The sequence below is a fragment of the Nicrophorus vespilloides genome, unplaced genomic scaffold (genome assembly GCF_001412225.1).
Source record: "Nicrophorus vespilloides isolate i.1.1-1 unplaced genomic scaffold, Nicve_v1.0, whole genome shotgun sequence".
Taxonomy (NCBI): domain Eukaryota; kingdom Metazoa; phylum Arthropoda; class Insecta; order Coleoptera; family Silphidae; genus Nicrophorus; species Nicrophorus vespilloides.
In genome coordinates this window covers 97,507-112,983 of record NW_017099089.1, presented here as the reverse complement: position 1 = coordinate 112,983, position 15,477 = coordinate 97,507, and the positions used below count along the sequence as shown (strand labels likewise).

At 31.4% G+C, this 15,477-nt stretch overlaps 2 protein-coding genes and 1 pseudogene across 4 annotated transcripts in view; all 3 read right to left on the bottom strand.

Moving 5' to 3' along the window:
* The window catches only part of LOC108563986 (AP-1 complex subunit gamma-1), a 16,740-nt gene extending 8,377 nt beyond the window's left edge, over nt 1-8,363 (bottom strand). The window contains exons 1-6 of one of the 3 annotated variants that reach the window (XM_017922849.1): nt 8,057-8,145; nt 1,742-1,835; nt 1,615-1,676; nt 1,416-1,557; nt 1,169-1,357; nt 872-1,110 (exon numbers count right to left, since the gene is read on the bottom strand). In XM_017922849.1, the coding sequence (XP_017778338.1) occupies nt 872-1,110; nt 1,169-1,357; nt 1,416-1,557; nt 1,615-1,676; nt 1,742-1,761 (652 nt within the window). In that variant the 5' untranslated portion in view covers nt 1,762-1,835; nt 8,057-8,145. Of the gene's footprint in view, nt 1-871; nt 1,111-1,168; nt 1,358-1,415; nt 1,558-1,614; nt 1,677-1,741; nt 1,836-2,229; nt 2,497-8,056 lie in introns of those variants that run through there. The other 2 variants (XM_017922848.1, XM_017922847.1) reach the window with 2 other exon arrangements.
* A 211-nt stretch (nt 8,364-8,574) lies between these two features.
* LOC108563988 (ADP-ribosylation factor-related protein 1) lies at nt 8,575-12,256 on the bottom strand. Its single transcript, XM_017922850.1, has 5 exons — nt 12,164-12,256; nt 11,939-12,109; nt 11,801-11,882; nt 11,563-11,734; nt 8,575-8,680 (listed from the first exon to the last, which is right to left on the bottom strand). Exons 1-5 carry the CDS (start codon nt 12,254-12,256, stop codon nt 8,593-8,595), a joined length of 606 nt encoding a protein of 201 aa, XP_017778339.1. The 3' UTR covers nt 8,575-8,592.
* A 309-nt stretch (nt 12,257-12,565) lies between these two features.
* On the bottom strand, nt 12,566-14,701 carry LOC108563983 (annotated as a pseudogene).
* Nucleotides 14,702-15,477: the final 776 nt, after the last annotated feature.

Below are 15,477 nucleotides of genomic sequence, written 5' to 3'. Positions count from 1 at the left end.
AATATTATGTACGTATCATCGAACATGTATCAAAAAGCCTGTATTTATATGTGTAATTCGTATGTACAATAATACTATTGCATGTTTGATATTATAGATGACTTTTCACTATGCAATACTTGGGAAGTAACTTGTATTAATACAAGCAACTGGTATACGACACAGCACAAGAAATATCAGTACTTAAGTTATTTCCTTAGAATCAACATACACAATTTATCGTACGCTAAGCGAATATAATAGTAAATATACTTATATATACGCATCTTCGTTCGCACTAACGTACCTAACGTTTATACAAAGGTGAATAATCATGTCCGTATCATCAAATTTATCAAATAGATGTACTTTACGAGAGCTGAATGTGCATATTAAGATAGGTTTTTCACTACACAATACTTGGCAAGTAACTGGAATACTAAAAAGCGCAAGAAATATAAACACTTCAGTTATTACCTCATAGAGTCAACATACACAACTTGTCGTACGCTAAACGAATGTAATAGTAAATATTTTTATATATACACATCTTCGTTCGCACTAACGTACCTGACGTTTATACACAAGTGAATAATCATGCACGTATCATCGAACATTTATCAAATATATGCACTTTAACTGAGCTGAATGTGCATATTAAGATAGGTTTTTCACTACACAATATTTGGCAAGTAAGTTATATTAATACAAGCAACTAGAATCATAAAGATTATTTCTTTAGCATAGTTTTATATTGATTTTAACTGCCTGCTTAATTCACTTTCGTTATTGTTTGCAACTTGATTATTGAGTTATAATACTGTTATGAATTTATGCATGTTCTTATGAAACTTTAGACGCTGGGATTAATAATAATCAGTTGTAGACTTACCATGATTCTTTTCCGAGAGAAGGCTTCTGGTGGCCGGTAGGAAAATTTCCATAAGCTCCGGCACTCTCTTAATAATCCTATACGCACACAGAGCAGCTTTCTTGCGGATATAAGCGTTCGGGGATTTCATCAGCCTCTCCACTTCTCCGGCCAAATCTCGGGCCATCTCCGGCGAGGCGATCGCCCCCAAAGTGCACAAAGCCAAGCCAATCACGAATTGCGTCGAGGAATTCAAATCACTAAAACACAATAACGCATATAACACAATTGCTAAAAAAAACTAGAGCCAAAACTCACTTTTTCAGGCAGTTTGTGATCAGCAGATGCACGTCCTGCCTCTCGTCCAGCAGCAGCATAGCCCCCAAATACCCAATCCTCTTATCCGTAAACCTCTGACTTGCAATCAGCTTCAAGCATTCGAGCTGCCCGAAATGCGCAGGATAACCCAGCATGTGGATATACAGCAGCTTTGCAATATTCCTGCATCTGCAATCCATAAAAACAAATGATTATAAGGAATCCAATTGGTTAAAACGTTGTAAACCTCCACACTATGTCCTCTTCTCTGAAGGTGGACCTGATGTAAGCGCACTCCTTATTCACAACACTCCTCTCCTCAGCTGCTGTCCTAGCTGCCCTGATCTGTCTGATTAGGTCACGAAGCCGCATTGGTGTGGGCATTCGCACTAAAACCAATTGTAAATGAAACAATCATAATTTAATAATTAATAATAATAAATTACCTCTTTCCACAGCCTCATTGATGACCTGCTTGATGGTGGCCATATTAAAAGAGGGATTGAATCTGCAGATTTTGAAAGAAAAATTAATAATTAAGATTTTGTGATTGTGTTAGAAGGATATAGTTACCCATGTTCTGAAGCGTTCATAGCTGGGAGAAAGGGAGGATATAGTCAGCGAGCGCACACAACAAAGTCAATTTTTTAACAAGCCACAATAATCACTTTAAACAGAAAGAAAGAAACAGGTAGAGAATGGTTTGAAATTAAAAATTTGAAACAAAAATAAATTGGGTGGGTGTTGGAAATTATAAAACAAAAGATAAATAATAATTGTTGTTGTGGTTGATCAAATTGGAATCGTATCTGATTTGGTCTTTGATGTTTTCTTTTTATTTTTTTTGGCTCCCGTCACTTGCACTACATTACAGGTGTACCTCTGTGTCTGTGGTCTGTATGTGTCGGCTGTGAGCCAGGTGTGCAGTACGATTGTTGCAGTTTATTGGAATCTCTCATAAAACACATTTACACCTGTCCTGCTGATGAACCTAGCCTAAGTTGACATCTGTGTACAAAATCAATGGTGCCCCCACACACTCACACAAAATAGGAAAATACCTGCGTTTATTTTCTCTTTCTTTCTGTCTCTCTATGTTTTTTGTGTGTAGAGAACAGCCGCACACAGTCTCTCTCGCACCGCCGGCCGAAAAACAAGAAAAATCTCTCTCTCGTCTCGTCTACGGACAAAATTAAAAAACACCGGGCTACAAAAAACTTCGTTTCAACTTATAAATTAGGGCCAAAAACTCTATGCGCTTTTTTTTCAGACCATCCCAATAAATTATTTGACATACACAACCGATCTGCTGCGGCTCTGCGCTGCGTTGCCACATCCGCACCTATTACCTGCATCATTCATGAAACGCGACCTGTCTCTTCTTTCCAATTGGAAAAGTGATATTTTCTTACAAGGACAAATTACAAATTTGATCTCTTTTTAACATCAGCACTATTCTTTTAATTATACCAAAGCAAAGCAACATTTACATTTAATAATAATACAAAATAATATATATTTGTTTTATATTATATCATGAAGAATTTTCATGAATGTCAATCATTAAAAAAATGTTTCTTCTAATTATTTCTTTATGAAACGTTTTCATTATTGTTACATTCAACATACAAATCAATTTAGAAATGTTTACTTTACTTATTACTTTAATTGTATCCAATTGGAACATTTATTTTCATTAAATTGTTGTATCTTTTAATTATAAAAAATTCTGAAAATTTTCAAAATCATTCCATAACTAAATAGAATTTCAGAAGTTTACACCTGTTTCATTGATAAAAACACTGTTTTCTTCCAATTAGAAAATAATAATTGCAGAAAGACAATTTTTTTATATATTAAAAAATTTCAAAAACCCATGTTTAATTCATATAAAATAATTTGAAATAATAAATAAATAGAAATAGAATACAAAAATTGTTCGTTAGAAATGTGTACTTGTTCCGTTCATAAAACACGATTGGACGAATACAAAATCCATAAATTTAGACCAATTCTCTTAGTTTTAATGAAATAATGTAACATAAAACACGAGAAAATTCAAAATAATAAAGAATTTACATATTTTTTATACATTATTAAAAATCCTGAAAGTTTTCTAAATCATTCCATAACTAAATCAAATTTCAGAAGTTTGCACCTGTTCATTGATTAAAACACTGTTTTTCTTAGAATTAGAAAATAATAATTGCACAAAGACAATTTTTTTATATTTTAAAAGATTTCATAAACCCATATGTTTCATTTATATAAAGTAATTTGTACAACAACAAATACATAAATTTAAAGCTTTTAACGCGACTAATTCACTTAATTTGTAACACAAAAACGTTCATGAAACGTTTCCAAATTAATCTTTAATGTTACATTTATCACACAAATCAATTTAGAAATGTTTACTTTACTTATTAATTTAGTTATATCTAATTGGAACTTTCATTTACATTAAATTGTTGCTTTTTTTAGTTATAACATTATAAAAAATCCTGAAAATTTTCAATATCATTAAATAACTAAATAAAATTTCAGAAGTTTACACCTATTTCATTGATAAAAACACTATTTTCTTCCAATTAGAAAATAATTGCAAAAAGACAAATTTTTATATATTGAAGGATTTCAAAAACCCCATCCTTCATGTAAAATAATTTGTACAACAACAAATACAAAATACATAAATTTTAAGCATTTAACGTGACTAATTCACTTAATTTGTTACACAAAAACGTTCATGAAACGTTTCCAAATGAATATTTAATGTTACATTTATCACACAAATCAATTTAGAAATGTTTACTTCACTTATTAATTTAATTATATTTAATTGGAACTTTCATTTTCATATAAATAAATCCTGAAAATTTTCAATATCATTCCATAACTAAATAAAATTTCAGAAGTTTACACCTGTTTCATTGATAAAACCACTGTTTTCTTCTAATTAGAAAATAATAATTTCAAAAAGTATTTTTTTATATATTGAAAGATTTCAAAAACCCATATGCTTCATTCATGTAAAATAATTTGTACAACAACAAATACAAAATACATAAATTTAAAGCATTCAACGCGACTAATTCACTTAATTTGTAACACAAAAACGTTCATAAAACGTTTCCAAATTAATCTTTAATGTTACATTTATCACACAAATCAATTTAGACAAGTTTACTTTACTTATTAATTTAGTTATATCGAATTGGAACTTTCATTTACATTAAATTGTTGCTTTTTTTAGTTGTAACATTATAAAAATCCTGAAAATTTTCAATATCATTAAATAACTAAATCAAATTTCAGAAGTTTACACTTATTTCATTGATAAAAACACTATTTTCTTCCAATTAGAAAATAATTGCATAAAAGACAAATTTTTATATGTTGAAAGATTTGAAAAACCTTCATATAATATAATTTGTACAACAACAAATACAAAATACATAAATTTAAAGCATGTTACTCATTCACTTAGTTTTAACTAAAAAATGCAACATTTGTATATAATTTACAACAGGAGTAACAATAAAGTTTCATGAAAGATTTTGATGCTTTATTTATAGTAAATTCAGAAATCAATCGATTCAATTCAATACAAAAATTGTACTGGTTCCATTTCATAAAACACGATTGGACGAAAACAAAATCCATAAATTTACACCAATTCTCTTAGTTTTAATGAAATAATGTAACATAAATCACGAAAAAAATGAAAATAATAAAGAATTTAAATAATTTTCTGTTTATGGATAATATAAATCTCTTTAATCAAAAAATCCAATTTAATTTAATTAAAATTTTGGAAATTTTAAATAAATAAAACAGAATTTAATTCTTTTCAATTGCAAAATTCCCTGAAACAATCATATTTTGTAAAAAAAATCAATAATTTAAATTTATTATATATAATATACAAATTCATTAAAAAAATGACAAAATTTAACAAGTAGTCCTTTTCTTATTGTCAAATGTATCATTTGTTTTCGGATAATAATATTGGAATGATAGGACGATCGATTGATTGCTCTTCTTGGCAACGTCGCTCCCGATTACGTGACGTCAGGTCTGCATACGTTTTATTAATTTTATAATAAAATGAATCGTGTAATGTTTGCAATTGAATGAAGCTATTGCCAATTAGTATTAAGTGAATATAAGTAGATAACACGGTGTAAAACGTATGCATCAACGGTGCAATTGGAAATCTAGGATCGTTGAACTGAACGCATGATTAGAGCTCCAGATTTGATTAAGCCTGGAATTAATTTTTGAATTGTCAATTCCAAGAAGAAGAAATTATAAATAAATTTGATCGAAGAATTTCTTATTTTTAGGGAAATACGCACATATATAAATATATTTGTGTATACAATTGTATGCAGAATCGTTGAACTTGTTTTGGGTTTTAATTTTAAGTTAAGAGAAAAACAGGGTTTCTAAAACTTTTGTTACATTTCGAATACGATGTAAACATCAATATGAAAACTAAAGGAGATTTTGATATAAATTTGATGCACCTTATTGTAATTGAAATATTGCATTGAGTTTAATGTTTATTTTATGTATTGAGAGAACATAAGATTTTTTTGTGATTTTTTTTAAATATAATTTGAAAGCAATTATAAACATATTTGCAATTAATGAATAATTAAGAGTACACTAATTGTTTAATAATAAAAATCAATGAAACAACAATATTATTGTAGAATAATCATTAGTAAAATGGAAAACTATGCAAAAATAAGGTGATATAAACATAAGTATTCGGATCACAGTTACGCTTTATTGAAATAGATTTTATCTTATGGAATTTACGTGGAATTTGCTCGCAAGAATTAGTTGGAAACATTGGTTTTCCATAGAAGAAAATTCAGATGAATGCATTTAAAAAAGTTATAGGAATATTGTTGAATGCGTATGAATTAATTTGATTCTCTTGAATTTCCAATTCGTGAAATATTGCACAAAGCATATGTACAATTTCTAGGAATAAAAAATCTATAAATTGTAAAAACCTTGATAAAAACAATGAATTATTACTTAATAAAGAGAAATAAGTACTGTTAAATTAATAAAGCTTATACAAGAATCCCCCGACTTACGAACTCCCGGACTTACGAACAAAATTCTAAAAGCTCTAACTTGTTACAAGAAGATTATAGTGATAAAAACAAATTAAGTGTCCAGACAAAAATTGATAATTTCTTTAATAAAATATAATAATTTTGGATCTGGATTTTGATCTGTTTTGATGCATTTGTTCTTTTTTTATTAAATAATTGTGATGTGATATTTTTTCACTAATTAAATATTAAAAAAACATTCTTAGAATAATGTAATTTCTTAATGATTATTTTTAGTTAAATATTAATTTTCTGTTATTTCACACCTTGAAGGTTTCTAAAACTGAAATTCAATTTAAAGAAGAAAAAAATGTTGGTATCTTAAGTAAAGCTATTCTTGGATCTAAGATGGTCATGGAATGGTGATGGAGTCAAACAATGACCCATTTTGACGTGTGTCAGTTCAATATATTTCATACCAGTTCTATACAAGCTGTTGGAATGTTCTTAATGCATTTCAAATCAATTTCAGTACAATGAATGTAAAAAAATATATACTAAATTGTATATTCAATGGTCGTAGTTGATTTAAAGGTAATTACTAAACGTCGACAAACGGAGTTAATTCTTGAATTAGAAACGAACAAAATTGAAACTAAAATTTCATATTTACATACATAATATTTAGTGTCTTTCTAAAATTACATAAAAAAAACAATATTCTAATTATCTTAATTTTAATGTAATAACCGAAGGAACATAACTGCAAATAACTTAAATGTCAGATTTTCACATTTGTTTTTCTTTCAAAACAAAATTATGAATCGTCGTCATGATTCTAATTTTAAGTATAGTTCGTCGCCCACTGAACCAGGCAATCATCAACAAATTCTCCATAGCAACAAAGAAAAAAATGCAATGGATAGACCAAATGTATATGTTGTCATGGTAATTTCATTGATAGTTTGTGATATAAACTTAACCATATTAGAAAATTTAATTTTAAAAAAAAGTTAGAAATCATTAAAATGTACATAACAAAAAATAAACGTTATAGTCATGAAATTTCAAATAATCAATTGTATATGTTGTCATGGAGATTTCATTCTTAGTATGTTTTAATGACTTAACCATATTAGAAAATTTAATTTAAAAAAAAAGTTAGGAACCATTAAAATGTATATAACAAAAAAAATAAACGTTATAGTCATGAAATTTCAAGCTCATTAGATGTAGTCATGAGATTTGTATTGATATGTATTTTTTATAATTAAATAAATAAAATTATATATAATCATAATCTAAATAAATTTATAAGGAAACAATTGCAATAACGTCTATAAAGTAATAATTAATGGAAGTTTAAAATTTGTTGTCATGGAGAAAGAAGGTAAAACATTTGAAAATAGTGAATATTGTAGCGTTGATTACTTTGGATATTATAGGCGTAATTTCGGTAAATAGGGTTTCTTTTATTATTAAAAACAAAATTATTAATATTTATAAATAAAAAGAACGATATGTAATCAATGTTTGTTTGACAAAAAGTTACAATTAAAAAAAATTGTTTCACTTATTTTGATGATAAAAGATTAGTCAGAGCAGGCGGATAAACAACTTTCTTGAACATATGTTTCGTTGATTATTTATGCACGATGCAAATGTATTAAAGACAAAACAAAACAAAGTGCATGTATGAATATGGAAATAAACCGAATTCTCAAAAACAAAAAATTGGACGATAGCAGTGGATTTTGTGATAAGAGGAAAAAGCGGCCATTTGGGAATGAAGCTTTGTGCGGTTGTTTACCTTCGATTCAATTCAGGTGGCAAAACGCTCCATTCGTTTTCGTAATACGGATACATGATGATTTCTTGAAACGCTGTGTAGATTCGAACGATCCTTACAATAATCCAAAAAAAAAACACACAGCTTATGCTCACATACCTAATACAGAGAAATTTATGGTAGGTATTACAAAACTGGATGAGGCATGGCTCTGGCTCTGATAAAGATTTATCACTGCGGCGATGGTTCCCACTGATAAGGCGCGAAACCGCGCAACAAAAGCAAACAGCGGTTCCCGTTGTTATCATTAACTTTTTCCCGACGCACAATTTACTTCATTTTTTTCAGGTTTAGTTATATTTTGAGGAATGAAAGATTTTTGCTTGTATCTTTAAAAATTACGTGTTTTGTTTTTCATTTATACATTAAGGATAGATGTTTGTTAAAAGTTGTTGCTGTAGCAATGGGAAATAGTAATAATAACAATAATAGTAAAGTAGGGGGGAACAGTTCGAATTAGTATTGAGATTAGTTGTAACTTATGTGGGTTACGTTCGTCAGTTCTCGTTGTTCCTCGGAGGTCGAATGTACACGTTGCGTTTTATGCAGTCGACGAGCCATCGGATGCCTTCGTCCACTCCTTCCCTGCAACAGGTTAAGAACAAAACATGTTTTCTTTATATGCACAAAACCCATTACGATCTACATAATATATCCATTATTCATGGTTGGTGTTCAATCATCCAACTCGTCCTTGCGTCAAGCGATAAAGAAACGCATTGCATTTACCATAAACGCAATATACTATTAGCAACGATACAAAACAGGACAGATTTAATTATTACGTTAATCACCATTTTACTTTTGCATTAACGACCATCATGAATTTATATGAACGTTAAATTATATGTTTGTATAACATAGCTCAAGATAATTACAACTAATCATTCAATATTATGTTTTAGTTAACTCAATTGATTTATACGTTTTTTTTTAGTAAACGTTCGCTTGAACGTACACTTTGGGGGTTTTACTTTGGCGTTGACAGGAGACAGGTAAAAGAAGCAAGACTCTACAACAGTGATTCTCAAAGTGGTGAATATCTATGACAACCTGCAAGGGGTATACGTCAGCGAAAAAAAATAATTGGGGTCCATGAAATGAAAATGGGGGTCCACGATAGTGGATCTCAACATACACTGATAGTACCTATTTACTTACATTATACTATCTTATAATATAAAGACATATACATTATTTATAAAAGTACTTATGAAGTAAAAAAAAATATATATGTTTATAAAATTGTGTAAGTTGTAGGATGTAGGCATTCGTTTTGTGGTCGCAATACATTTTGAACTTGTAAAATCCTGCACATAATGATATACCAGTATCATCTTGTTACAAGCATACGCGAAGTCTCAGAGCAAAGATCTTAATAATTATAAGATGTCTGAATATAAATAATAAATTTACAAAAAAATCAATATCAGGTAAGTAGAGGGTCTACCCAAAACCGAAAAACATGGCAAGGGGTCTACGACACAAAAAAGTTTGGGATCCTCTGCTGATGTTCAATCATCCAACTCGTCCTTGCGTCAAGCGATAAAGGAACGCATTGCATTTACCATAAACGCAATATACTATTAACATTAATACAAAACAAGACATATTTAATTATTACGTTAATCATCATTTTACTTTTGCATTAACGACCATCATGAATTTATATGAACGTTAAATTATATGTTTGTATAACATATCCCAAGATAATTACTATTAATCATTCAATATTATGTTTTAGTTAACTCAATTGATTTATACGTTTTTTTAGTAAACGTTCGCTCGAACGTACTTGATATTCGCTCGAACGTACACTTTGGGGGTTTTACTTTGGCGTTGACAGGACACAGGTAAAAGCAGCAAGACTCTACAACAGTGATTCCTTAAGTGGTGAATATCGACCCCCAGTGGTCTATGACAACCTGCAAGTGGTATACGTCAGCGAAAAAAAATGAGGATCTCAACATACACTGATATTACCTATTTACTTACATTATAATATAAAGACATATACATTATTTATAAAAGTACTTATGAAGTAAAAAAATTATTATATATGTTTATAAAATTGTGTAAGTTGTAGGATGTAGGCATTCGTTTTGTGGTCGCAATACATTTTGAACTTGTAAAAACCTGCACATAATGATATACCAGTATCATCTTGTTACAAGCATACGCGCAGTCTCAGAGCAAAAATCTTAATAATTATAAGATGTCCCAATATAAATAATAAATTTACAAAAAAATCAATATCAGGTAAGTAGAGGGTCTACCCAAAACCGAAACATGGCAATGGGTTTACGACACAAAAAAGTTTGGGAACCTCTGCTCTAGGAGGATACAATTTTACCAAAAAGATGGAAATTCCCACTTTTAAATAGACTACATATTTTAGTTAATTAATAGTCCGATTGTGATGTTATTTTCTTTAAACAAGTATTAGAAAAAATATTTGTATGTATAAGTTAAATTGATTTATTAATTTTGTGATAATAGAAAAAATCTTCTGACTTCCTATGATTTTTTTAAATTATTAATATAATTGTACGTTCGTACGAATATTTGTACGTTAATTCGGTCTAAAGACAATTAAGAATCATGTAAGTATTATCAAATATAAGTTAATTGGTTTAATTAATTTAATGATAATAGAAAAAATCTTCTCTAATTCCTATGATTTTTTTAAAATTATTAATATAATTGTACGTTCCTACGAATATTTGTAAGTTAATTCGGTCTAAAGTCAATTAATAATCATGTTAGTATCATCAAACATAAGTTAAATTCATTCATTAATTTTGCGATAATAGAAAAAATCTTCTCTACTTCCTATGATTTTTAAAAGAAGAAATAATTAATAGGTTTCACGTGTACTTTGAAGTGTAATACGAAGAAAGTAACAAATATATAGAAATAACCTATTTTATACTATAAATGTATCTAAACTAAATTTGTTGATAAAAACATCTTAATTAAATCTTTAACTATATTTGTTACAGTTCTATTGATGTTTTTATCTGCAAATTGTATAATTCATAACAGTTTGAATCAAATTATTAAATTTTTGTCAACAGTTTATATAAATTGCACATTCGAAGTATTACATTATGAGAGTAAGTAATAAACACGTGAGTCATCGATGATATTCTTTGAAATTGACGATAAACTTAAAAATCATATTGTTTCGTAAACCAATCTTTGTTCACTTTAAATTTTGAATCATAGAAATACTTTTGTGAATAATTGCGATAATATGAAAAAAATTTAGTAATACATTTTTATAATTAGATAGTTGAAATCTATCTAATATTTATAAAAAAAACTTAAAAATTGGCTTGTTTTCAAGCATGAATTCAATAATATTGTATTTATATCATTGATTATGTTAAGATTTAAAATTTGTGTAGAAATGTAGTTTAAATTTATGAAAACAATAGTTATAGATTGAAAATAAAATATATTACCCAGTAAGAGCAGAGACAGCCATGACCATGCAATCCCTTTTTCCAATGAGATGTGTATTCTTATTGAATATTGGTTTCACTTCCCTAACACCCATGCACTCAGGAATGTCTTGTTTATTTGCTAAAACCAACAGTGGAATTCCCTGCAAATTTTCATTACCTATCATTTTATCTGAAAACCAAATACAGCCGTTTTTTAACTGAACCAACCAATTAAGATCAGAAAACAATCACTCACCAAAAGTCTCTTTAGAATCATCAATCCTATCCCTATCATTGGAATCCACTATGTAAATGATACCATGAGACTCTGCATAATACTAATAACAAACATAACAATAAACAACTTGTTGATGTAACCATGGTTATATCATACTTTATCCCACAGTGATTGGAGCTCAGTCTGACCACCCAGATCCCAGAAGTTCAGTCTGATCCCGGACACATCGATTTTCCCAATGTTCAAGCCAACAGTTGTTGTTATCTTGCTCGGATGCATGCCCTTGTAGTTTTTGGTGAGCTTCGTTTTTGCAGCTTCGAGGTAAGTCTAATGGAATGATAGATTTTAGACAATATGTTTTTGATATCATTTTTTTCTTACCGTTTTTCCAGCATTGTCCAGACCGAGGATGAGCACGCAGTATTCATCCTTCTGCACCATGTACTTGTAGAATCCATGCACAAGGGTATACATTATCGATTTATTTCAGATTAAATTCCCATTATTACCAGAATCAAATCAAAATATAACCTCCAAACTGTTTGAAAAAAAAAATATCTAAACATAACAAACGTCACCTGACAGCTGATTGTCGCGACATCTAGTGCATTTGTTAAGTGGTCTTAAGAATGAAAGAAAAAAATTTGAAAGTTTTCAAACTACTATATTTTTTTAATTTATATAAATACATTTAGTATGAATTGGTTTATGGACATGGTTGCTGTTGATTATTGAAGATTTATGGTTGGATCATAGCTTGAGTGTTGATTTAAAGTTTTACTATTATGCAACGTAGAAATAAGAGTTTTTGTCATCGGGATTTCGAGCTATGAAATCTCTCTCGATGAGGATTTCGATTCGTTTTTTAATGTCGTTGGGGTTCATGGGGAACTTGAGGATCTGGAAGATCTGCGAGATCAGATCGTTGTGCCTCATATTCCTATTCTGCTTCATCAGACGCACCAGAGCTGCGTCAATCTGGAGATGGCGATCGTTGCAAACTTCCTCTTCGGTTATTTTCTTCTCCTTCTCAGTTTCCTTGTACTGCAGCTGGTTGATCCTTATACGAAACAGCTTATTGTTGTAGTCGTGATTCAAGGAGAAGACATCGTCGTCCTTGATCTCTCCGAGAGCCGGGTTTTTGATGAGGAGCCTCACCTTCCGTCGAATCAGGGATAGAAGAGTTCGCACCAACTCATCGTCGGTCAAGTCCAGATACAGTCTGATACTCTTGTAAGTTAGCTGATCAGTGTCGTTGAAGAGCAGCATGATGACTGCTTGGTAGAGCGATACTTGGAACTCCTTGCTGCCGTTTTGAAGCGACGCTTTGATCAAGCACGATCCAAGTCCTGGAACCCAAAGGAGACTTCTACCGGAATATTTGGCTTTGTAGAAGTCCTGGAAAGTCGTTAGGTAATCCATCATCTTGTCGGAGAGGTTGATGCGGTCTTTGGTGAACATGGGCCAAAAGCTGCTGGTCAGGACGTGCGCTGTGAACTCAATGGGTAGGTTGCAATTGGAAGGTCGTTGCTTGAAAGACGTGGTCAGATTCTCGCTTAAGTCTATATCCCTAAACATGCCTTCCAATCTGGATGTGAAACCTTCTCCACATTCAGATTTCAACTTGCCAATCATGTACTTCTCGGCGTCCTGGCTGGAGGATTTTCCTAAAAGCAGTCGTTTAGAAAGGTACCTCTTGTAGTAGGCCTCGAAAACGTCCTTTCCTTCGATGAATCTGAACAGAACCATGATCTTGTCTAGAAGATCTTCAGGAATTAGTTTATCCCTCATCTTAATGTCGATGAATTTGGCGAGGAGCTGAGCCGGCACGTACTTTCTTTGATTCAGAAAAGCTTTGAAGCAATCCTTTATAGATTCAGTGTACATCTTGTCGCTCTTGAAGCAATTGGTTACGACTTCATCGACGCGATCCTTCATGTTCAGAAGATACTCGATAAGGGTTTCCTCGCTGGCAGGGTTGAAGACTAGGTCGACTCCCACCTGCATCATGTGTTTGTTGAAGATTCTGCAAAGCTGCTCGTTGGCTTTGGGGATGGACAGCAGAAGGTCGTAAACAACTACCAAATCTTGGAAGTCGTTGGTTTCGAAGATCTTCGTCGCTTCGAGTTTATCGATTATAGAGTCTAGCTCGCACTCTATTAGTACATGGTAAACGCGCCTTATGAGATGCCCGGAGGTCTCAGCGTTCATGTAAGACGCAACCCGACTCTTCTCCTCAGCTATCTTCTCTTGCACGTAATAAAAGTACTTGATTATATCATCTTTAAGAAGGACGTCTCGTTTATTTTTGTAGAAGTGCAGCGATTTGAGCAGGAACTCGTCTTCGAAGTGCGAGGCGTAAAGTCCCAAGTGATCAAGCATAGACACCACGTCTTTAATCAGCTTCTGGTCGATGGGTGTGCCGTTCCTCTCCAACTCAATATTAACGTACAGTTGATCCAACTTATTCCTCACCGTCTCGTCCTTCAAGATAATATTCTTGAACATCTCCATACACATCTGCGTGACGCTCAGCTTCACGTTGTCCTGCCTATACGAGTACGTCTCCAGCTGCATGTACATGTTCTTCACGAGTCTGCTCTTGTGGCAGTACATCAACCAGAGGGCCTTCAACTTGTGCAAGAAATGATTATCAATGTGACAAACCAGATTCATCAGCTGCAGATTCAGGAACTCGGCGATCAGCACGATCAGATCGTCGTGGATGTCTTTGGTCCTACGCATTTTGCACAGATCCTCCACCAGCCGGTACAATTCCTCGCACGAGATGGACACGGTCCTGTCGTAGTACAGATTCGAAATGTTCGTCTTTAGCTTCGCAGCTTCACCATCCATGAAACTCTCCTCGTATTCTATCTCAAACGGAGACTGCATTTTCGTGCACACTGTTCCGTTCATCTTCAAATTGCGATTGTTTTGCTTTTTATTCAATTCAAAGACACCTGAGCGCTAGATTGTTTCACAATTGTTACCATGTTTATACGTGGTTGTTTTAATCCCCGTTTTTTTTTTCAGAGGTTGGCGACACTTTCAAAATTGTTTTGAAACTTTTGATACTTTGTAACACAAACAAAGTAACAATATCTAATTTAATAGATATATTACGTACGTTTCACTAAATAAACAAAGATCGTGTTGCAAATAATTTCAACAACTTTAATCGCGTTTGTTTACTTCCTCGTTTTTTTTCATTAATCACACACTCATACAAACCAGTACAACAGGATTATTAGTTTGATAAAGAGTTCGTTACTATAGAAAAGATTAAAATAATCTGCTTAAATCCAACACCCCTTTCTTCTTCTTCTTCTTCCGGTAATGAGTCTCCTTCTGGAAACCCCTTCACATTTAGCTGGGTCCTATTGACCCGTATGCCAGTCACATATCGGTGGGATCATTTACTATCTACAATAATTATCATTTACTATCTACAACAAAGTGGTGAGTGTCAGGTCGAAACCTCTCAACACCCCTTTTTTGTCATTTATATTTGATTACTTACTTTTTCTTTTCTTCAAGTTGGAACACTTTCAACAATTGTTTCAAAGATTTCATATGTAATACGTAAACCCCAAATAATTTTAATTCTAAAGTGATCAAATCGCCATTAGATAAGTAAATATTTTCCATATTATCAGTGCTAATTTGATGTAAAGTCCATTACTACTTCAAAA